General features: G+C 36.0%; 1 protein-coding gene across 1 annotated transcript in view; it reads right to left on the reverse strand.

Moving 5' to 3' along the window:
• Nucleotides 1–9,555: 9,555 nt before the first annotated feature.
• COL5A2 (collagen type V alpha 2 chain) overlaps nucleotides 9,556–25,279 on the reverse strand; it is a 147,341-nt gene continuing 131,617 nt past the window's right edge. The window contains exons 45-54 of the mRNA XM_025912178.2: nucleotides 24,117–24,170; nucleotides 22,127–22,234; nucleotides 21,576–21,629; nucleotides 19,400–19,507; nucleotides 18,978–19,031; nucleotides 17,855–17,962; nucleotides 15,421–15,712; nucleotides 14,510–14,697; nucleotides 12,012–12,251; nucleotides 9,556–11,252 (exon numbers count right to left, since the gene is read on the reverse strand). Coding sequence (XP_025767963.1) covers nucleotides 11,106–11,252; nucleotides 12,012–12,251; nucleotides 14,510–14,697; nucleotides 15,421–15,712; nucleotides 17,855–17,962; nucleotides 18,978–19,031; nucleotides 19,400–19,507; nucleotides 21,576–21,629; nucleotides 22,127–22,234; nucleotides 24,117–24,170 — 1,353 coding nt within the window. The 3' untranslated portion in view covers nucleotides 9,556–11,105. The remainder of the gene's footprint in view (nucleotides 11,253–12,011; nucleotides 12,252–14,509; nucleotides 14,698–15,420; nucleotides 15,713–17,854; nucleotides 17,963–18,977; nucleotides 19,032–19,399; nucleotides 19,508–21,575; nucleotides 21,630–22,126; nucleotides 22,235–24,116; nucleotides 24,171–25,279) is intronic.

A 25,279-nucleotide genomic window follows, 5' to 3' on the forward strand; every position in this document is an offset into this window, starting at 1 on the left:
GGAAGAGGAAAAAAACCCCGCCCCTCCCCCCAAAAAACGATTTAATCTCATTTTTAGATTGAGTTCTCTGGAAACAGACTCTAAACTGGCAAAATGTGAGCACAAGATTTATTAAGGAATCATTTCAAGAGATACAGAAAAGCAGGTTTGGACGGAAGAAGGTGACCCACATGCAATTGACACTGAGGTTTCAGACAACCCTGTAATAAATTCTGGAACTGAGATGTCCTTTCAGAGTTGTTATAATTCACAGTAAGAGGGATGGGTCTGTGAATCCTTGAGTTAGTCATTGACTGGACCCGGAGGGAATGGAACTTACCTTCAGTAAGGCAGTCCTGGTGACTAAAAGCAATTCTCAATGAGGGGCATGGTTGTGAATTCTCAGTAACAGGTACAGGTATTCCCAGGTGCCATTGATGCTTTGGCTTTGAAGAGAAAGTATGAGTGGAGCAATGTATTATCTACAATAAGCTCCTACTCTGTGCTCAGCACTCTGCTAAACACTATAGGGGGATATAACAAATAATTGCTTCTCCTTAGGAATATGTTGTCTAGAATTGGTAAGTTGAACTCATATGAAATAATGCAAAAGCATTCATGGTGGTGAACAATTAAGTGCCAAGATGTGTGGGTTCAACTAAGGAGATACAGACATTACATGAGAAAAAGAAATGGTCAGTGATGATTATATTGTCAGTACAGTCTTCAAGAAGATAAAACTTGAGGGGCGCCTGGGTGGCGCAGTCGGTTAAGCGTCCGACTTCAGCTCAGGTCACGATCTCGCGGTCCGTGAGTTCGAGCCCCGCGTCGGGCTCTGGGCTGATGGCTCAGAGCCTGAAGCCTGCTTCCCATTCTGTGTCTCCCTCTCTCTCTGCCCCTCCCCCGTTCATGCTCTGTCTCTCTCTGTCTCAAAAATAAATAAACATTAAAAAAAAAATTAAAAAAAAAAGGAGTATGATTTGGGCAAATGGTGGAGAAAAGGGAAGTAATTTCAGACTAAGAAACAAAAGAAGAAGAGAAATAGAGGCAGGAACAATTATTCTATGCCCATGGAATAGTGAAGAATCCATTCTACCTAAATCCATTCATTTGAATTCAGAAACATTATTGAGCAATTATTTAATGCAAGGCCCAGAACCAAATGCTCAAGAAGACTCAAGGAGAATGAGAGACCATGAAGTTTAGAAAACACAAGACTCAACATAATAAGTTGTGTTAGAGAGACATGAGGTACTAGAAAGGCACAAGGACGGAACAATCATGTCCACTTAGCAGAGCTCATGAAAGGTTGTATACAGAGGGTGGCCTTTGAGGCAGACTTTAAGTAACAGAATGTTTTCAGGGAGAGAGAGAAAAGAAGTTCACAGGAAATACTGTAAAGAAACAGGTGCAGAGTTATGGGGTATATTTGTTGTTTAAATTCATCCAGTTTCAGATGGAGCATGGGTTTCTTGTGATGCTGTAATAAGATAAGGCTGAAAGTATAGTCTGGACCAAAGAACTTAGAAAGGTAAGGTGACAGTTTTTTTTTTGTTTTTGTTTTTGCTTTTTATTTGATTCTTAATGTAGAGCCTTATAAAGGTTTTAATTATTGGAAGACTATTGCCTGAGGAGAGTACAAGACCGAGGGAGGTGTGGGGGGACAGGATCAGATTTACAGGCAATTAAGGTATATCTATTTTGAAGAAGGAAGAATGAATCACCATTTTAGGGAAGAAGTGGATAACACTAAAAAAATTTGACAAAAAAAATCAGAGTACTTTTTTTTTCAAAGACTAGACAAACAAGTCACAGAGAGTAGACATACTTGATGGGAAAATTGGGTTAAGAGGAGAAAAAGGGGTCAGCAAAAGGAGGACATCAAAAGTCATGCATGAGATGTTTCTGTTTAATAAGGGAGGACTAAGTGGAAAGTTACACAACTTTCTACGTGGCAGTTCAACATAACAGTGATTCATCTGGAAGAGTGGTTGAACGTGATAAAATGTGTGACTGATTGGAGAATACTAGGTCAGGGGCGGCTAAGTAGATTTGGAAATTATCCTTCTACAGATGGTCGATGAAATCATCTGGCTCCAGATGAAATCATTAGGGAGCAAAACTTCCAAAGGAAAGGGGAAAAGGTCAGCATGGTGTATACGTGGTGGGAGGAAGGCTGTGGAGAGAGCATCAGCAAGAGTCTCATTTGGCATCCTGTAGCTTTTAATGGTTGAAGAAAAGGAGGATTTAATTTTAAGGGCTAAGATGGTGATGAATTCAAGGGCTATGAGCACAGAAAGGAAACTGAACAGAAGGCAGGTATTGTTAGTGCTGTTGATAAAAATGATTTGGGCCTGATTTTCAAATTTTGTCTTGAATTTAAGCCACCTGGAGACTATTCTCTGTGGAGGCAGCAAGAGCACATATTTGAAGGAATTAAGGCATTCACTGCCTGGAGGAACCCACAGAGCACAGCATTATGTAGCGAAACACGTCAGATGTCCCAGGGAGGAGCGTGGACTGCATTGCACCTTCCTATCTGAATCTTTGGGGCTTACATTTTCATTACAGATGTCTTCCATTTCTGTTATTAGTGGCTAATAATTGTTATCATTCTGTATCTCCAGCTGCCTTCCCTTGTATGATCTATCTTAGAACAGCTTCAACTGTTGGGAAAATTGTTCACATTGACATTGCTGTTCTACCTTCCTCTGTTTATTACCATTGAATCTGTATTTTTTATTTCACATACATGCAGACAGATCTCTTATGATACCTGTGGCATTTAAGCATACTTGCTTATATGCATAGGCTTTTGGTGTGCCGTCCTTGAATGGTGGTAAATCATATTCTTTGATTCAAAGAAATGCAGTTTGGGTTTTTGGTTTTTTGCCTTGTAAGATAGTCACGTGGTAAGGCATTAATATGAATTAAATATCATTTGAAATGCTTCTTGGTGGCATCAAAATAAAATTCATCAAAGACTTATAAGCATAATTTATATAGAATTATTGGGGCTCCTGGGTGGCTCAGTCTGTTGAGCATCTGACTTCAGCTCAAGTCATGATCCCAAGGTCAGTGAGTTCAAGCCCTGCATCGGGTTCTGTGCCGACAGCTCAGAGCCTGGAGCCTGCTTCAGATTCTGTGTCTCCCTCTGTCTCTGCTCCTCCCCTGCTCACACTCTGTCCCTCTCTGTCTCTCAAAAAAAAATAATAAAACATTAAAAAATTTAAAAAATTATATAGAATTATGCTGAATTTCATCTTTAGGGCTTCATATTGTAACAGCCTCACTGGTGTCTTTGCCTACATTGATTTTCAACCAGAATTTTCATCCACATATTTTCTTCTGTTGGGTCTTCATGGCTTTAGTCATGAAAGTGTAAAAATGAGAACAAGAACTGCATTACAGCATCAGAGGTGGCTTCAAGCTCTCTTTTCCAAAGTTTGTGGTTACTTTTAACAACTAAGTTTCAGGATGCTGTAATTAAAAAATAATACTGGTAGTAATAGGAATATAACTTTTCTCTTTCTCTTTTTTCCCCCTTAAACATCAATGTTCCTAGTGATCTGTCCTAGTTCACTGCTCTCCTTTTAATTCCTTCTTGAGTGATCCAAAGCTTTAACAGCTCGTTGATGGGAAGGCTCAAATATCGTTAAGTATAATACCAGCCTACGTCCAGCTGGATATTCCGCAGGCACATTGCATGTGTCCTCGGCCTGTCCCCTTAACTACTCCCCATCTTAGTAAATGCCACCATCTTCCATCCAGCTACCAAGCCTAGAAACTTGAGAATTATCTGAAATTGCTTGCTGCCTCACCCCCTTCTTTTTCATCATAGTCTATTGATTCTATTTCTTAAATATCTCCCAAATCCATCCCTCTTTCTCCATCCTCAGTGGCCTTGACTTATTCCTTGTTTCTTTTTCTCCAACATTGTTCTAACTAATCTCTCTATTTTCAGTCTCACTCATTTTGAAATTTCTCCCTTAAGTATTGTTTCCAAGGTGATGTTTCTAATATGCAAATCACAATATGTGTCTTCCTTTCATTCAGTATTTTTCAATAAGCATTCTATTTATATTTTGGATGGTTTCGATTTTGTTCAAAGGGATTGGCCTGCATGCAGGATATTCAGCATCTTTGGCCTATCCACAAAACACCTAGAATATCTCCCAATTTTTATGCTAAGCACAAACACCCTCCTCACACACTTCCAAGGGCCCTCTAGACGGTATGCTTACACTCTCTGCTGAAAACCAAAAATAGTTTCCTAAAAGAAACTCCTCCAGGATAATTTTCATTCTCTTTAGCTTGACACGCAAGCTTCTTCAGGATACCTCTTTCTGCTGCTTTTATTTATTTCCCAACAACTGCTCGCATGCAGCCTATGGCCATGCCAGCTCACTTGGGGCTCCCCACACAGGCCACATCTTTTAAGAACTCCGTGCCTTGATCTATGTTGTTCTCTATTTCTGGTGCCTTGCTCAAGACAGTTCTTATCCTTCAAGACTCAGGTATCCCTCTCTTCTTCCCCTTCTTTGCAAATCCCTGCCTAGTTTCGATGGCTCAGTTCTGTGGTTCCACTGTGAATACTTGCTTCATCAAGATCAGCTGTCACCACGTATTTATCCAATTCAGTCGCTGGGTTTTTCTGTTTCACCCACTTAACGGTAAATATAAAGCTTGAAGTGGCTTCCTGTAGCATCGGCTGGATAATCGTTTCACATTCCAAATTTAAAAAGTGCCAATATCCTTACATGAAATACACATGCAAATCATGCACCCACAACCAATTCCTAGGCTATAGCCTAAATCAGTCTGCCACCATTGTAAAATTGCTTTTGTCATGTGGATTTTAAGTTCCACTCTGTTCGTTATCTGTTCTTGTAATTTTTACAAATGATGCTTTAAGTTACTTGTCATCCTGTAAAATTGATGGTCCTGGAAGATACCCCATTGTACACCTGCTCTTTCTCTTCCCTGCAGATCACATCTGGCCACAGCAACTCTTCACATTAATAGGAATCCAGATAAACCAATTTGAGAAAATGACTTCCACATTCAGTTAAAAAAAAAGCAGACAAAAAGTATGTTTTCCTGCATCTTCTTTTACACCTACTACAATCAGACATTTTAAAATTTGTCAAATTCTGATAGAATTTAGTCTCTTACTGTTTTCATTGCATCTTTATTTCTACTAATATGAAATATCTTCCACATATTTGTTGGCCTTTATATTATGGACTCTGTGAATTATCTAGATAGGATTTTGCATATTTTTTTTGCTTTTTTCTTATTAATACCTAAGAACTTTCTGTAAGTAAATCTATTAAGCCCTGTCACGTTAATTACAAAAATTTTCTGGACACCTGGGTGGCACAAGTGGTTAAGCATCCAACTAGATTTTGGCTCGGGTCATGATCTCACGGTTTGTGAGTCTGAGCCCTGCATCGGGCTCTGCCCTGACAGTGCGGAGCCTGCTTGAGATTTTCTCTCTCCCTCCCTCATTCCCTCTCTCTCTCTGCCCCTCCCTTGTTTGTGCACTCTTCTTTCTCTCAGAATACATTGTTCTAATAAATGTTCTAATGTTAAATATATATATATACATATTTATATATATAACAGTAAATATAAATATATATAAGTATATATATATAATTATAAAACTTTTCCAGTTTGAACATGCATGTAAGGTTTTATAATCTAGATTTAAAATGTCTTTGAGAATCTGATCTTCCAATAGTTTATTATTTATATATTTGTTTTCACTCCCATTCCAAGATTATTAAGCTGCTCAAAATATTTTATTCTAATATATTTAGAGGTTTTTCTTTTCAAATGGAAATATGCAGTTCATTTGGGAAATTTCTTGGTATGAGGATTAGAGAAGGAAACATGCTTTAAAATTATAAATGTATATTGGGTGCCTGGGTGGCAGTCATGATCCCAGGGTCATGACCCCAGGGTCAGCGGGTTGAGCCCTACGTTGTCCCCTGCACTGAATGCTGTGTAGCCTGCTTAAGATTCTCTCTCTCTCTACCTCTGTCACTTCTCCCCCACCTGAACTCTTTCTCTAAAATAAAAGAAAAATAAAATAAAATGATAAATGTCTATCAAGTGCCTGTAATATCTTTTAGTAAATGAGAATTTAATTATATGTTAAATTCTAATATAGATACATAGATTCATTTGTGAATACTCTTCTTCCACTGTGGCCAGTAGCTTTTTTTCTATATTTTTCATCTAATTTTATCTAGTAGAGCCAGTGACCCATCTTTACTCATTTCTGTTTTGAGAGGGATTCCTCATCATTTTCTTGCATATTTTTTATTCCAATGAACTTTAGAATGATTTTGTCATGTTCCACGTTTTTAAGATTCTATAGGGATTTTGAGTGGGGCTGTAATTAATTTAGACATGAATTTAGGAAAAACAATTACATTTCTCAAATACTGAGCTTCTCTATGTCAGAATAAGTCACATTGATTCCCATTTTAACCTTATTTTACATATCTTAGTCAAATGTTATAGTTTTTCTAGTCAGGTTCAACAAATTTATCATCAGGTTTAGTTTTTAGTGTTATATGCTGTTATTGCCATTGGAGATAGAATCATTTATTTTTTTGTGTGTTTCCTATCCAGTAATACTAATAGAAACAGTAACAATAATACATAGTAATAATTATATATACTTCACACTAGTAAATCAAGTATTAATACTCTCTAAATGTATTTCCAATTACACAGTATATAATTTATCATCATTCAATGAATATATTTTGGATAAACACAAATACCAGGCAGTATGTTAGATCCTTATAAACAGCCCCTGCCCTTGTAACAATGAATAGAGAAGACTGACACTAACTGAATAATCATACAACTGTATAAAGCATTGTAGTTGTGCTACAAGGAAAAGTACAGAGTGCCAAGAGAATTTATAACAGGGACTTTATTTAACCAGGGTGATAGTGAAGGGTGAGGATGTATCTAAACAGAATCTAAAAGATGAGTACAAGTAAACTGAGCAGAAGGAATACATATCCAATTAGATTTTGACAGGCTGGGGAATCAGCCTTTCAGGAAATGGACATAAATCCATTGTGTGTGGAGCAGAGAGTAAGGCTGATAGTGGCAACATGAAGCTTCAAAAGTCAGGTGTCAGGTCATGGAAGAGTCTCAGAGTTTAAGGATTTTTATCTTTATCCTAAACGTTTCTACTAAAGTTTTTTTAAGGGGTGTGTGTGTGTGTGTGTGTGCATGCACGCATGCACGTTGGAAGGAGCAAGGGAGAATGAAGTGACATATTCAGATCAGTATTTCAAATTGACCATTCTGGCTCTTTGGGAAGAATGGATCAGAAAAACACAACAATGAATACCTGAAAACCTATTGGAAGGCTATTGAAGGAGCCCAGGTGAGAGATAATGATAATGTGGACTAGCATAGTGGCAGGGGACGCAGAGAGAATATGGTTTTAAGAAACATTAGGCTGACTTAAAAAAAATACAAAAGCACCAGTTATTTTACTCAAAATGAGTTTATTTGGAAATAGCAGAGGAATTGCAATTCGGAACCAGCAAACTACTGTGAACCCATAAGCCATAGCAAGTCTGGAGTCTTGTTTTTATAGCTGAAGGGAGGAAGCTGGGAGGGACTGTTTCACTGAATTCTCATTGGTTGTGCTGTTGCTAGGCAAAGAGAAATTCTTCCTTCCACCTGCTGGGGTACATAAATTATGCTTCTTTCCTGCTGGGAAATTCAAGATATACTTCTTACAACAAGTGGTAGTTTGTAAGAGCTCTCCCTTCAGGGCTTCCCAACTCTGTTATAAATTAAGTTTCCTTTATTTTCACAAGGCAAAATTGAAAATACTGAGCAATGCCAGAATTCTGGCTTGGTGAGGGAGGGAGGTGACAAGAACAACTCCCAGGTTTCTAGCCTGACTAAATGGATGGATGATGAGGCTATTGTCTGAGATAGGGAACACAGAATATAAAACCAGCTTTGAGATAGAAATATCAAGAATTTTTTTTTAAGATGCTGAGCTACAAGTACTTCTGAACACTGAATGAAGATGGTGAGTTAAACATTTATGTATGCATTTCTCGAACTCCAAGGGATTTGTGCTGTGTATATGCATTTTGGAGCTACTGACACATGGTAATTAAAACTGTGGGCATAGATAATGGCCAGTGATGACAGAATATTGTGTGTGAAGGTAAAGAGAAAAAGACTGATCCTTGGGGAATGCCAACAATTAAATTTGGATAAAATGATGCAAAATGGGAAGAAAAGCTGTTCTTGGGTAATCCAGCCATTTGATTAAAAAAAAATCAGCTTATGGACATGCCTTGTGCTCCACAGGCTTTTGGTTGTCATGTGGTATCATTGCCTTGGTTTACCATTGTTGGAACTCTGCCCTCAAAATTACATTTTAAGAGATTATTCTTAGTCTTTCCTGAAATCTTCATAATTTCAAAGAAAAATGTTATTTTAAGATGCTCTTTTCCATGGTGGGATAGGGACTCTGAGGTAGTTCTAATCAGTGTTATTTTTCTCCTCCAGTATTTTCTTGCATCTGCTTTCTGCCATATAACACCACTCTATTGAGAAGGAATTTTGACTATAATTTCTCTGAATCTCTTTTCAATTGGGAATAAATTATTCAACTTGGCCATAATTTAACACATTTTATGAGTTTGAGACTTTTTCAGCACTTTATGCTTTCTTTGCTATTTTTTTTTCATTTCTGTTAATTAGGCAAATTTTCACTTGTATTTTTAATAAATTAATATTAAATTAATGTCACCATCCTCCCTAGCTATAGATTAGTTCACTTTTGATCATGTAGAGTTTGAAATATCATTTGGAAAGGTAAAGAGGTCCATGAGTCTAGTGGGACCTATTGATCTAGAACTCAGACAAGTAATTTGAGGGCTTTTGGAATTGTCTGGGGCAAACTTTTATTCCTGAGCTCCAAATAAGAGCTGGTATTTCTATAGCTAGAGATTATTTAGTGTTTTTGACTTAAGAGAATCACCACATATTTCTGGTTTATCTATCTAAACTTGTATAAGCTTTATAGGTTGTATTTGAAGGAAGTTTTAATACAAACAAAACTCACAAATGTCCTTAGGTATATAAATATTCAAATGTAAGATGTAGAGCTCAAATAATAACCAACTTGGGGAAAAATAAAGTTGTGAAATAAATACTGAAAATAAAACTCTGAAAACATTTAGGCTAAATTCATATGTGTTATACTTTGAAACAGACATTTTATTATCACAGTTTATTCAACCATGAAAAACCAGTTGCATTTCTCTTTTTATCAATAATACTACCCGAGATTTTTAAGGGCAAAGACAGTGATAATTAGTGTCGTGTTGCCTTTGGGGGTGATTTTAAAATTGATTTTCATTTCTAAGCCAGTATGTACACAATGGGAGGTATTTGTTGTTTTATCCTTTAAATAAATGGCAAGTAAAGAATACCATAACACTTTACTTTTCACTATTGGAAATAAAATGGATCTAATATGTTCAAAGGAATTTCACAAAACGAAAACCATTGACATGACAAAAGCGTGCATTTAATTTGATGCTTTGCAGAGATACATGACTAAAGTTGCGTGCATGGCTTGTCCTTTGGGATGGTCCCAGCTGTTTATTTTTAAAGAAAAAATAAAAATGGAGCTAACAAATGCATTTAAGGGGGGAAAAAACCTTGAGACACAAGGGCACCTACATGTTCTGGTCTAAGAAACATGCAAGTATCACAAAACATTCCAGATACAGTATGACAGATGAACAATGAAAAGGCACTGGAACAATGCTCCTTCTTTCAGAAATGGGAAGTCTAACAGTTATTTTTTCACAAATGGTATTGGTGAAACCATCTTTATTTTTAAAAAATTTTATAAAAGGAATTTTAGCACCATCATTAGAGGAAAAATAATAATACATTTTAGCCCTGCCTATCTCCAGTCTTGGAATAATAACAGAAGCATAGCACCTTTTAGTATCTAAAATATAAACAAGAATAGTAAGTCCATCCCAGCTTCTAGAGATGAGGTAGCTCATGCTAAGAAATGTTGGGTCACTTTTCCTATGAGAGTTCAAAGGCCAAATGTTCTACTTCCAATCATCACATTTGATTAGAGTCAGCTCCACCACTTGAGTTTCTAAATCTTTTTCTTCATTATAGCCTTCAGGATGATGAGATTGTACATGTGGAAGACTCTCGACTTTGGGTCCTGGACATATGTTTATAAAGTTGTACATGTAAATTATTTTTCATTCAATGTCTTCTTAAACAAGAAAGTGCAAATGTATTCAATGGTATATTCATGGTAACTTCTATCTATATTGATAGACTGAGTCAAGAGGGAAAGGTACCTTCAAATTTGAATGAGAAAAAGTCTGAACTTACCACCCTTTACAAAAATTTCAGATCACTTTGTTTTCCAGAAATTCCAATGAATGTATAGTATTTAAAAATTCCATTTAATACAGTGAGAAATTGATGGGGTTTTTTTCAAGTTCTCTTTGAAGAGTCCCTATGGTAGTTACACAATCTCTAGACATGCATGTGGGTTTCAATCACAAGGGTAAACATTCTGATTTCATTTTTAATTGATAATTTGGGAATGAGAGGTCACAAAAGGGCACTACTTTGTATTTTTCAAACTACAGTCAAGTGAAACAAACATGTGTTGTGGTTTTACATACCCCACTCTTTAAGCTACCTGCCAGGAAGAATTTTCTCATAAATACTAAGCAACTTTGTCATTACATTGAAATAAATTGAAGAAAACGGAGATTCATTTTATTCAATCAGTTTACTTTTTTAAAAGGTGGTCAATGTCATTGGTCGTCTTAAACCTAAACTGCTGTATTGAAAAATATTTTAAATCAATTAAAACTTGAGGATTGTAAGTAAAATAAATATTCTGAAGGATAAGGAGGCCAGGCACTTAAGACCATATATACAATGCTGATGCAGGATCAGCCATTACTTCAAGAGTCTCAGGATCAGCTTCAAACAGTCAAAATTCTTGTGAATGGTGGTGGTCATTGATGGCGGGGGTGGTGCTCATTGTCGATGTATCTTGGCTTGCTTTACACAAAACAAACTGGCCCAATTTCAATGCCAAATTCTTGGTCTGTGCTGCCAACATCCACAGGGGCAAGATCTATGATGGGCAAGCGTGCCACATTCTGTGTTCTATATTCAAAGATGGTCTTGCCCACATTTCCATTTCGTTTCTAGAATTAAATGGTGCAACAGGTTAATAGTATATACAAATTATTCCAAAGATGTTAGGCATAAACTTCCAAGCCAAACTTGATAATGTGAAAGCAATTTCTTTTAGTGCACTACTTGAAATTAAGAGCACTGTTAATATCAAGCTGTACTGGCATAGCTGGAGGCATTTCTTACATACTTTAAATTGAGAAAATCCCTTTTGTTCTTTTGCAGCTTCCCAAATGGTCACTAACAACATAAACTGTGAAAGCCTTTTTTGCTTTTCACAAATGAAATAATTCACCATGAAATATTTTCCTTTTTTATATCTATATATACAAATGGGGAGACATACAAATCAGTGAAAAATACAAGGAGTATCTCAGATTGATTATCTGTTTTAGAATCAAGGAATTTTAAGCATGTAACTGAGCTGAAATAAAGTGACTTGCAGGAGAACCAAAGTGAGTTTGCAGAAGAGCTGGGTTGAATCCCAAGGATCCAGTCCTTTGTTAATTATCGTATTAAAACTTCTACCATGCTTCATGTACTAATACACATTCACATTTATGCTAAAGAGTATAAGTGAAGCTATACTAAGCTTCACTAAGCTATACTATACTATTCACTATAGGTATACTAAGCTATAAAAAGTATAAGTGAAGCTATTATGCATAATCATATACTGGGTAAAATTGCCCCCACTTCTGCCAATGCAGCATTTTTAACAAAATACATTTTTAGTCAACCAGATCAATATATAGATTAAAAGTACTTACAGAGCAAGTATCTTGAAGAACTATGTATCTGAATCTAACATTTCCCTCTGCTTTGATTTCCAAGTCATTTGACCCTTTGAGAACCACAGCTTTCTTGAGGTTTTTGGCTTGATCATCCATGTATCCTACACTGTTTTTACAGATGTAAGTAATGTTCTGGGAAGCTTCTTTTGATAAAAGGCGCAAGAAGGTCATTTGAGTAATGGCTGCATTAGGTGACCGATGGTCTCCATAAACAAACTAGAGAAACAAAGAGTCTTTGTTATAGGAAACACTGAAAGGTTTTAATAAGTGCTGTGTGTGTGTGTGTGTCTGTGTGTGTGTGTGTGTGTCTGTGTGTGTGTCTGCGTGTCTGTGTGCATGTGTGATTTCAGACATCAATTTCGAAGAGTATTACTTTTATTCTTTCATATAACAACATACTCTACCTATATATAAAAATATTTTAAAACTTCTATGAATACTCACAAGGGAGAACCTCTGTCTTTATTACCCCAAACAAAAGGTAATGAAATCAATGACAATTACAACTCACTAGAGAAAATATAAGTATTTTAGAAATCTGCTTCTGTTTAAAAAAATCTTGCGTATTGCTTTTTAGCAGTTATACCTGAGCACTAGCTCAATCATGTATCAAAAATAACTCACTGTCCTTATTGCTAATTATAATAAGAATTGGAACTTAATTCTTTAAACCCACTGTTACATACTTACAGGAAATATGAATTACAAGCTTTCTATCAGCTAACAAAAACAGATAATCAAAACAATTTGAAACATAAAGAACCTTCTTTTCTGCTCCTCTTTTAAGCTCTATTTTCACTGCTCCTATTTAAGCCTTTTACATAGTATATTGACTAAATTACATTTCAATTGGGTGTATTTAAATGTTAAAATTTCCTACCCATTAAATAATTGTAGATTCTAGTATATTCTGTACACACTCATTATGTGTGTACACACTCAATATCTCATTATGTTTACTAGTAACATGAATTCTGAGGAAAGGTCAGAAGCAGAGTTGAGAAGAAAGTTTCAGAGTTAGGCTGCCATAAAGAGATCCAGAATGAAATATTCTTATTATAATAGGAAATGGCAAGGCTGGTTGAGAATCTAAATACAGGACCATGAAAGAAACATAAAGGAAAAATATTAATAAATTCATATGCAGTTGACCACGAATAATATGGGTTTGAACTGCATGGGTCCACTTACACATAGAATTTTTTCAACATACACAGTACAGTGCTGTGAATGTATTTTCTCCTCCTCCTGAGTTACATTTTCTTTTCTCTAGCTTACTTTATTGTGAGAATAGAGTATATAATCCATATAACATACAAAATATGTGTTGATCAACTGTTTATGTTATTGGTAAGTCTTCCAGTCAACAGTAGGCAATTAGTTGTTAAGTTTTGGGGGACTCAAAAGTTGTATGCAGATTTCTGACTGCACAGATTTTTGACTGGTTTTTGTCCCTAACCCCTGTGTTGTTCAAGGTTCAAGTGTAATTACAAAGACACCTTAAGTTTAAATAATACTACAAAGCTTACAAAGTGATTTAATTATTAAAAATACTATTACAGTGATTATCTAATATTTATTTATAGCTTATCATGTACCAGATATACACAGAGACTGCAATATATTATCACTTTCACTTTAAAATTGCAAAACTGGGGGCACCTGGGTGGCTCAGTCAGTTAAGTGGCTGACTTCGACTCAGGTCATGATCTCACAGTTTATGAGTTTGAGCCCAAGTTGGGCTCTGTGCTGACAGCTCAGAGCCTGGAGCCTGCTCCGGATTCTGTGTCTCCCTGTCTCTCTCTCCTCCCTTCCCCAGCTTGTGCTCTCTCTCTCTCTCTTTCAAAAATAAATGAACATATAAAAAAAATAAAATAAAATAAAATAAAATAAAATAAAATAAAATGGCAAAACTGGGGCACCTGGTGGCTCAGTAGGATGAGCAACCAAGTCTTAATTTCGGCTCAGGTTATGATCTTATGGTTCATAAGATCAAGCCCTGTGCTGCGCTGTGAGCATGGAGGGATTCTTTCTCCCTCTCTCTCTCTTCCCCTCCCCGTTCATCCTCTGTGTCTCTCACAAAATAAATAAATAAAACTTTTTTAAAAATGCTAGAACAAGGCCCCAAAAGGTTAAGTGACTTCCTGAGGTCACAATGTCAGCAAGAGATGCAGGTACTTGTCACCAAGGTCTTCTGACACTAAGGATAATCCCTGTCTTTCAACTGAAAGATCCCTTTAGATATACTCCACAATCAGTGTCACATGCATTAAAGGAACTAATATTAAAAATAGTTACTTTTCCACATTCCATGCAAAATTTGTCATGCAAAATTTATGTTAATATAATTTATAGCAAAATTTGTTTATGCAATAATAAATTTGGTCAAAAATAATAGCATAATCCTAAATAAAGAAAGTACAATAAATAATGAAAAGCAAAGAATACAATTTTAAGTAAGCATATTAAATTACCTGAGATCCTCTATTCATATCAAGACCATACCAAATAGGCTTATGGTCAGAAGATTTGCTGGCCCACCAGGTTTTACGAGGCACACTGGATGGGTTTGCTGAAATACATGTTTCTCCTGTTTCCATGTTGCAGTAAACTTTGATTGCATCTTCAGCAGATCCCTGGTTAGGATCAATCCAGTACTCGCCTATTTTCCAAAATAAAAATATTTGCCACATAAAGAGAATTTCAAGCATGATTATGAGTCTCTAGAAGAATTAACAGAGGGTTTGAAAATATGAATTCACTGATTAAGGACTTTTTTAAGAGAGAGTATCTCAGTTAAGAAAATACTCTGCAGTTAAGGAAAAAGTAACTGGTACACATTTGAGTCCTTTCTACACAGGAAGCACTGTTCTAAGGCACTTTGCCAAATCATGTGCTAAAGGCTCAACATATACATGGGAAGGAAATATCATAATCCTCATTTTATAAATGAGAAACCTCTGCCAAAAAGAGATAATCTGCCATAATTAAGTGGCTTTGCCAAAATGGATGTGTTCTCATGAAATTTATAAGGATAATATTTTAAAGCAAACTATAATTGGAATGTAATAAAATAACATATTGTCAAAACTATGAATAAAATAAGTAAATGAGTTGAAATACAATTAGAATGCTATAAATTATCTCTGTAACTACATGAAAATGGATCAATAGAATATGTCCTCTTTTGTAATACTTATCATCTTATCTTATAATTTTTCATGTCACTGACTGTCCCCACCACTAACGCATAAATTCTGTGATGTTTGCCATTTTGCCTTTTGTGTCTGTCTCTAAGTAGAGAGTCAATCAAATATTTTGGGATGCAGTCAAGAACACAATGGGAAACAATGGACTTTGCTCAAACGGGCACGTGTGTACTCACCGCTCTGCTTTGCAGAATGGCAAAGCTTTAAATCATCACAAGTCCGGGCTGGATGCTTTTTAGAGCCATCAGGGCTGCGCATAGTTTCAATCTGACTACTGAGTGACTTCAGGGTAGCATGGACCCCTGGGTCAGTTTTGTTTTTGTCATCAGGAGCCGCCTGATCTTCAGTAAACTCTGGAAGTGGATCTGGCATGCTCTCATCGTAGTGACCCATGATATCCCCAAGAGCAGCGGTAAGGTGGCCGGGGGGACCCGGGGGACCAGGTGGACCAGGCTCACCAGGAGGACCCTAATTTTTAAAAAACATCAGAAATACAGTTAATATGTTTTTTTTGGTTTTTGTTTTTCAGCTGGACACAATGGCACTGATGGGACTTGGTGCATAGGGAGTTACACGGCTATACTGCAGTCTGATGGCACTGACCGATCTATGACCTCATGACCTTTTAATAAAACTAGATGGCTCTGGCCTGCCAACCTCTAACTTCCTAAGGATGAGAAATGATGTGTAACTTTTATCAGACAACATTATCTGCAAGTCAGCATCTGAGATCAATAAAAATCAAAGTGCAAAACATTTGCTCTTAAAGATAACAATATATTTTGTGTTAAGAATGTATAGATATGTATATTCATTTCCACACTATTTGGGGCAAAGCACAACTAAAACGTTTTAAAAGGATTTATGGACACAAACTGGAAAAGGAGATGTAAAAGAGTTGTGGGTGCTAGTTCTTTAAGACCTCACATCTCTATCAAGGACATACCCACAAGAAACACTCAGAGAAGAATTCTCCCCGTCTACCAATTACAGGGGAAAGTATAGAAAGTCTTTTTATGTGCATTAATTGGTGTGTAGATCAAAATCCTCTGTACTAAACAAAACTGGAGGAAGTTCTCCTTAGCCTTTTTATCAACAAAAGTAAACAGCTCTCTCTTTCTCTCTCTCTCTTTTTTTTTTTTTTTTTTTTTTTTTTTTTGCCAAACAAGAACTATTGGAATAGTAGGGAGATAAGCACAAAAAGTTTCAGGGGCTTGGAAGTGGATCCTTGCCATCAATCTTTTCTGCAATTTCCTAAGGAAGAGCTCAGTGACTTGAGAGAATCAGCTGACAACCGGAAGAGATATGGCATCCATGTCTCCTGTGGGGAGCACAGTCCTGGCAGTCAGAGGGCTGGAGCTCTGAACTTGCCATGCCACTCGTCAAGTGGCTCTGGACAAGTTGCTTCACCCTTCAGTGCCAACCCTGCTTCATCCTCAACAGACTGATAAACCGGTTTTTCTTTCTTTCTTTTTTTTTTCCCCCAGTAAGGTCATATCATGATTCTATGCATTCCTTCTGATAATGAGGGGAAGAGTTTTTTGGTTTTTTTGTTGTTTGTTTGTTTGTTTGCTGTTTTTTTTTTTTTTTATTAAGGACTGCTGACCCACAGAATAAAGTCAAACAAGAGCCACATAAGTCAGAGGTATTCCAAATCTGTAGCTGTTCTCCATGCACAGAGAAATAAATAGGAAATATTCCTCTTGACCATAGAAAAAAATAAGGCTATTCCATTCATATAATAAATAATAAATATTTAATTTAATGATAATACCAGTAAAGGGAAGAGACAGGATAAGGAGGGAAAGGTAAATAAGACCAGAGAGGAAGAAACACCAGAGAGGGATGCAAAACTCGTATACATACATGCACACACATATACATGCGCATGGCAGATATATGAGGATGTTTCCCGAATTCCTGCTGTTTCCCAACTTCATATTGTTGGAAATTTTCTCAAAAAAGTTTTAATTTAGGGGCGCCTGGGTGGCGCAGTCGGTTGAGCGTCCGACTTCAGCCAGGTCACGATCTCGCGGTCTGTGAGTTTGAGCCCCGCGTCGGGCTCTGAGCTGATGGCTCAGAGCCTGGAGCCTGTTTCCGATTCTGTGTCTCCCTCTCTCTCTGCCCCTCCCCCGTTCATGCTCTGTCTCTCTCTGTCCCAAAAATAAATAAACGTTGAAAAAAAATTTAAAAAAAAAAGTTTTAATTTAAATCCTTTCTAAATGTCATTTTCAATAGAGAAAAACTTTAATTTCATACTTTCCCCTTTCTAACATTTCCATGAATGACTATATTTATCAAATCTCACATTTAGCATATTGCCATTGAAAGCAAAGCAACATTTTCATAATTTTAATTATAATTGCTCTTTTCTCTCCTTGATGTCACATGAAGTCAAGTTACATTTGGTAGCTTGGACTCTAATTTTACATACTCTGAATAATCGGTATTAAAATATTTGAGTTATTTAGACAAGCTCTTGTGTGACTTTTAGGTTTGTTTTCAGAGTTCCTTAAATCTCTCATCCATCATGCTGCACAGATGTTCCCTGGATAGAATCTAAGTGATGGGAACCAATAGCATCACCTGCATGCAAACCCCTGTGATTACCTCAGGTCCTGCTTCTCCGACACTGCCCCGCACACCAGGAGGCCCTATAGGCCCCAGTGGCCCAGGGTTTCCTTCTTTACCTGAAGGACCAACTGGGCCTGGAGGACCCTGCCAGAAACAAAGACTGTATTTTAGATTCTATGAAGAAAACGTTTACAATGACCATCTAATCAAAGAATTATTTTCCTTATGGAGTTGTCACAAAGGTTTCTCATGCATATTCCTAATGACTAGTCAATAGAGTTCTGGCTCTCTAATGTTCCCTGTTTCATCATACATGAACTCTCCATCATACAAGCTGCTCAAAGCATTCAGCTTTGGTTTTAACCAGCATTCAGTTAAAAACTTTAATGGACTGGTTATCTACTTTTTTTAGAAGAAGGCTGTTTCATCAAATCTCATATATTGGAAAGTAAATTAAAAACTTAATTAACTTAGGACTAAGAAAATGACAGAAGTTATAGGGATTGATATAAGTTAAATTTGTGTGTATCCCCCAGGATCTCATCACATCTCAGTGTTATGTATGATTTGTTTACACTGTATTTAGACATAGCAGAAATTCTTTCCAATGATTTTTTAAAATAATTATGTATCAATTGTCTTATGACATTAATTGGAGGCATATTGGAGGCCTATTGGAGGCAGGATTAACACTAATGTAGAATTTTTAAAAGCTTCAAATATTGGTTTCATTTTATGATTTGCTTCCAAATTAGGCTTATGCAAACTCATACTTTCTGGGAAAGTATCTCACTTACTAAAGAAAAAAAACATATCCAGCCTCAAAATCTGTTTCTACTTCATGGTAAGTCCTATTATATATTCTCAAAGAGTACAAATGTAATGGAAATTTCTATGAACACAGAGTAAGAAAATGAAGTAACAGATGAGTATATGCACACTAGGTACTTCATGGTTCCATGAAGTAATATGTCATATTTCAGAATATTTCTACATAAAGGTAATTGCTGAATGGTTTGTCTCATGTATTTGCTTCCAACTGCAGACAGCCTGGGCCTGACTCCTGCTTCAATGCCATGAAAATGATACTGAAGCCCAGGCATTTTGTTACCAAAGCATTATTATTTACATCAGCAACCTACTAGGTTTCGTTACTTACTCTAGGGCCAAATGGTCCAGGAATTCCAGCACTGCCTTGTTCACCATTTGGACCCTAAGTAGGAAAAAGCAAAAAATGTTGCCAAAATATTTACACCTACATTTTGCCATTCTCAGCTTTTAAAAATGTGCTCTCATTGACTTTAGCAGCATACGCTAATTTCTTAAAGTCTTCAACCTCTATGATGTATACATAAGTTGACTAACACTAAACTGTAGGAGTAAGGGAACATATATCCTGACATATATACATATTGGCAAATTATAATGGGCAACTGGGTAATTAAATATTCATCAAGATATGCTTCAAAATGAAAATAAGATACAAAAAGTCCAACCATTTTATAGACAAATAAATATTCATGTCAAGATACCTGTGTATTTTCATATAGCAGGCAAATAATACTTCAAGGAATAACTTACGGGAGGTCCAGGAAGACCTTGAAGACCAGTGAAACCTCTGTGACCCTTCTGACCTCGGTCACCTCGGTCTCCATGATCACCTTTGTCACCTCGAGGTCCTTGAGGTCCCTAGAAATAGGGTCATGGAATGGATATTGGTTGTTAAGATTACAATTTACTACCATTTTAATTTTTACAATTGTATTTAGTACAATCTTGCAGTAGTCCCCCCTTATCTATGGGGGATAAGTCCTACGATCCACAGTGGATACCTGAGCACTATATATACTATATTTGTTCCTATACATACATACCTATGATAAAATTTAATTTATAAATTAGGCACGAATTAAGAGATTAACGATAACTAATAATAAAATAGAACAATTACAACAATATACTATAATAACAGTTATATGAATGTGGTCTTTCTGTCTCAAAATATCTTATTATACTATATTTGCTGTTCTTCCTGTGATAATGTGAGATGATAAAATGCCTATGTGATGAGATGAGCCAGGTGAATGATGTAGGCATTGTGACGTAGTGTTAGGCTGCTATTGACTGACCTTCTGATAATATGTCAGGAGGATTAATTACTTCCTGACTGCAGTTAACTATGGGTAACTGAAAACCGACAGAGCAAAATAGGGGAGGAGGGACTACTGTATGAACTAACATAGTTACTTATAGAATTAGACCTAGAAGTTTTTGTCCTTTTTTCTCAAACAATGAAGGTGATCGCTAAAAACATAAGATATATAATACTGCTTTCCTAATGATTCAGTTTTTTCAATGTTTATCCTGCATTACACTAAAATGATGTATTTTTAAAAAATTTAATGTTTATTTTATTTTTTAGGGAGAGAGAGACAGAGTGCGAGCCAGGGAGGGGCAGCAAGAGAGGGAGACACAGAATCCAAAGCAGGCTCCAGGCTCTGAACTGTCAGCACAGAGCTGGGCTGAGAAGCTGTGCCTAGAGAAGAGGTGGGAATGAACAGATCAGTCTGATCAGTCTTGGGCTGCCCTTTTATTTGATTGTTTTTGTTTGTTTGTTTGTTTTTTAAGTCTTAGGAAATAGAAGCAGCTCCAGGGGTCCAGTGGTTCATGGTAAATGGCCAAGAAGCATAGGGTCACGTACTATATAGCAACAGCTTCGGCTCTCTTTAGTTTTCCTAAAGACCATTCAAAGTGTCAGTCTGACTTCAGAGAATGAAAAATATCATCAAATAGACTGGCTCTCAGGTTAATTTTTCTCTGAATATTTCTTGTTCTTATTTTTTTGGTTCTCTCCCCCCCACTTTTTTAAATGTGTACATCCTAATTGTCAAACAGTATGTGAATCTTTTTATAATAAAATTAGTTCTCAGTTACTTTTACATAGTCTATATAACAATACAAATTTAAATACTAAAATCAGCCTGAATGCTTTCATGTTAGAGAGGTTCTTTTATTTTGGGAATGCCCTAAAATTTTTAAAATGAAAATAAACTAAACCAGAAAACACCTACTTAAATTATTAGCTAAAATTCATTTAATCATGAAAAATAAATCACATTGTTTTTGTAACTAGTTAGAAAATCGTTCACTTGACATGCTATGTAACTATGAAATTTCCAGTCAGGCTCAAATCAAAGCTGAGAAATATGAGTTAATAACAGATCATGAATTTAGTCTATAATTTTTCTTCATCGATATAGAGATTAATTCATATAATGAGTGTCAAAGGCACATGGCTTATTAGACTGCCCATCAGACATGATTCATTCATTGTAAAACATTTATATAATAATCATTAACCCGGAGGCAACTGCAAATAGCAAAAAGATCAGAACATGGGCAGGGTAGTCTAGCTGAAATTAAAACATATTTGGCTAGCACATTTCAAGTTTACAAAGAGATTTCAAACCCATTTTCTATGTGATTCTCAGAAAATCTCTGAGAAAAGGGCACTATTATTCCTATTATTTTGGGAGAAAACTGTGACTCTAAAAGTCTTCATTGATCACTGAAAGAATTAACAGTGAAACTCAGAGGACATATGTTTGAATTATAGAAACAAATACAAATTCCTGGGTATTAAATTAATATTTTTGTCCAAAGTTTGAAGAACTCGCTGATTTTCATTGATGAATCTTAAATTGTGCTTCTTCGGCAGTGTATTTTGTTTATTTTTAAAGAAAAACAGAGAACTTACAAGTAAACCACGTTTTCCAGTTCGACCAGGTGGTCCTATAGGACCCCGAGAACCCTAGAAGAAATTTTCACAAAAATTGGTATGTAAAAAAATATGCGTATACTATATAGATATAGGATTCACAAATATGTAAATTGTATATCTATGTGTATACTCTTATGGCTAATTGATTAAAATCAAGCTAATGTCCTTAGGTATACAATGACACTTACTTAGTCCATTTATTAATTGACTTCACTGAATGAAGATCACCTTAGTCGACTATGGTAGGACATTACTTGCTTAAATTTAACACAATGCATACTTACTACATTTCCTATACATCACAACATTTTTAGATGTTGAAACTCAAAACATCAGGATTTTTGAATATCTATTAGAAACCAAATGTTTTCCATTAAGATTTAAAAAATTAAATCATAATTGGCTGTCATTCTTTGTATAGAGTGCTTAATCAAGTGCACGTGTATGATTGTATGCAGGCGTACCTGTCGCTCACAATATGGCCTCCTGATATTTATAACTGTCAGTATGAAATTGACTCTCCTTACCGGATCTCCTCTTTGTCCTGCATCTCCTGGAGCACCGACAGGACCAGGAGTTCCAGGGGCACCCTGAGAGCCTGGCAGACCTGCAGGCCCAGGGTCTCCACGATCACCCTGATGAGAAGATCCATGGCATTATTCTTTCGATATTTATTCTAAAACAATGGAATTCTATATGCTCATGCTATTCATGAAAATAAAACATATACCTCTTTTAAAACTCATTTTTATTATTCAACTTACACTTTACTTAAATATTTTACTTACATTGACTTGTTAACCCCAATTTCAGATGTCCTCCCCCCCCTCACTCTCACCCTACTCCTCCTATAGTCAGGATTGCTGGAGCATAGCAGCGTCAGCTCTCGAATTTACGTGTTTCTTACACCAGCAGTCTTCAAGTGTATCCATTAACTTGGGGTAAACAGAGACTTTCCAGGGTGTGAAAGCTGAGAAAATTTTAAGGAAACCACTTTCTAGATTTTCATCTCCATAAGTGATATCTCAGAAAACTGATCTGAAGCATCCTTCCCTACTTCCTCTTTAATAATCACTCCTCTCCCATTTTATGAAAGAAAAAACAGACATTAATATCTGTCTGCAATCTTTTTATGATGCAATGCCCCCAAGGAGTAAACACCTCAGGGCACAAAACTAAAGACTTTTCCAGAATTCATAGTTCTCTTGAGAATAAAGCAGAGATATTTGGAAAGAAAGAGGATGTTGCTTATTTTATCCAGGTGACCCAACTATGACAAGGCTCCAAATCTTATTGTCTCCTTAAGAAAGTCAGAGATGAGATTATTATTATATAAACAATGTTATATCATAATTATTTGACTTGAAAAATGGAGTCAGACCTATTTTGCTGACAGAAATTAAGTCTTATTGGACTGATTAGTCTGGCAACCAGGATAAACCTTGGCCATTAGGTTAGAGAATGGACATATAATACATTGAATAAGCTAAATCGGCAAATACAAGATTTTGAAAAAAAATATACTAAAAGCACATAAACATTTAGAATTTACCAGGAATTACTCCTTTTGCAACTATTTAAATTTAGAATTAAAATAAAATGTGATTACAACTTAAATTGTGCATAGGGTTTCACAGACTATCGAAATTAAACCAGGGAATGCATCAGAAAAATCTTTGAAGATTATTGCACTGCATAATGTATACTGACCAAGGGGAAAACCCAGGTGCCAAGAGAATTTGCATTCTCTGGCTTTATGGTAGATGAGGGGAGGGGCTTACTCCAAGAGTCCTCAAAGCTCCATACTCTAAACATGTTATTTAAAGCACAAATGTCCAGTGGAATAGGTATTGATCATATTTAAAGCATTTGAAAACTGACGTTCCAAAGATTTGTTCAAGACCTCATTGCCAGTAACTTAAGGAATTAAGATTCTACTTGAGGTCTGACTGCAGAGCCCATTCTGCTACATGATGAGCTCTCAGAATGAAAAGAGCCGTTGTGTCATAATATATGTTAGAGGAGGGATTGGAACTTCAAATAAAGTTGGTGATATTTTCAGTTCAGCAGTCATGGGATTTCAAATACATCATGAGATATATAAATATTTAGGTAGCCACATGGTTTATTTCCTCATGGGGCATTCACTTTAGGAGATGAGTAGAGAAATTTAGATGTCACACAACTCTATTTCTGCTTCCATACTTTTGTGGATGAGTTTGCAATTTAGACTACTTTATCTGTATCCTCATCCAGAACCTTCATGTTGTACCAACTATGAAAGCAATTTGCTTTCCCATAGTTAATAAGAAATGCCATCTCATTTTGCTGCATATTCAAATCTCATTTCATTTACAAGATCTATCTAAATTATGACATTAAAAAAAAGTAGCTACTATCAGAAAAATCAGGGCTGCCCCGAAGCTATGAAAGAAAAGGCAGATTTTACTCTTTAGTATTACAAAAATTTTAAAAATACATGACTGCAGATTTTCTAATTAGTGAAAATGCCCTTACACGTTCTCCAACAGCACCATCCCGTCCCGGAGTGCCATCATTACCAGCTGGACCCTATAAAGAATCATATTTAAAAAATGAGTTAACTGAGTAATGCAAAAAAATAATAATAATAATAATAACCCACCAATTCCAATTGCCAGAAAAATTACAGCATGTTTTCCACTTCTCTTCTATAAACTATAAATTAGCACTTATGGAAATTTTAGTCAAAGAAAGTCTTCTGACATCTTTTCTATTACTTGAAATTGCTTGTAAAATTATTAACACATTCTTACTTTTTTGTGCCAACTTTAATACAGTTTTATTGAAGACATTGCATTTTCCACTTACAATACAGTGCTTATAAAGTGTAATGTTATTACCTTCCCTGTGCACATATTCCATATTGAAGCATGAAGAATGCCCAGTTATTTACCATGGCAGCTAAACTTTAAAACTACCATGGAATTTGCTACAAATTTGGGTCCTTCAGTGTCTTGTGTGGAACAATACTTAATCTATGCTCAGGTTGGCTTAATGATCTTCTTCAATAGTGGGGCTAGAGGGGGGAGTGCCAGATGGAGGGAGGAACTCTACCAGCAGGAACCACCCACCCCCTCCAGACACTCCTGGCATGCCTCCTGCACTTAATCTAAATTCTTGATTTCTATTTTTTATTTTAAAACAGGGCAAGGGGGATCCTCAAATCCTTTGAAATACATAGGCAACAATTACATTCTTGCCATTTTATGTTTTGTCTGTATTACCAGTGAATGGTTTTCCTTACTTTCATATCTTAAGTTTATCCAAACAATACCCTTAGAGTTTTAAAATAAAACAACTATGTTTAGACATTAAATAACTTGGTGAAATATATGTTCTTTATTATTTTTTTTTCAGAATTCTGTTTTTATCATTTGACCAAAAACTGCTCTGAAAGGCATTGACTTTTTCAAGACAATGTGACACTGTCCAGGAATGGACTTATTAAAGCACTGTACAGAGGGGATTCCAACCTATAACTTCTCAAATCACCTTTCAAAAATTGATTTCCTCTCAAATGACACTTAGGGATCAGGACATGCATCATGTTACTTTAGAATGATAATTAAATAAAATTCTCTTACTTCTCTGTTTTTGCAAGCTGCAATAGTTATATTAATCCTATCACCACAGAACTT

The sequence above is a fragment of the Puma concolor genome, chromosome C1 (genome assembly GCF_028749965.1).
Source record: "Puma concolor isolate L17-30 chromosome C1, mPumCon1.1.hap2, whole genome shotgun sequence".
Classification (NCBI taxonomy): domain Eukaryota; kingdom Metazoa; phylum Chordata; class Mammalia; order Carnivora; family Felidae; genus Puma; species Puma concolor.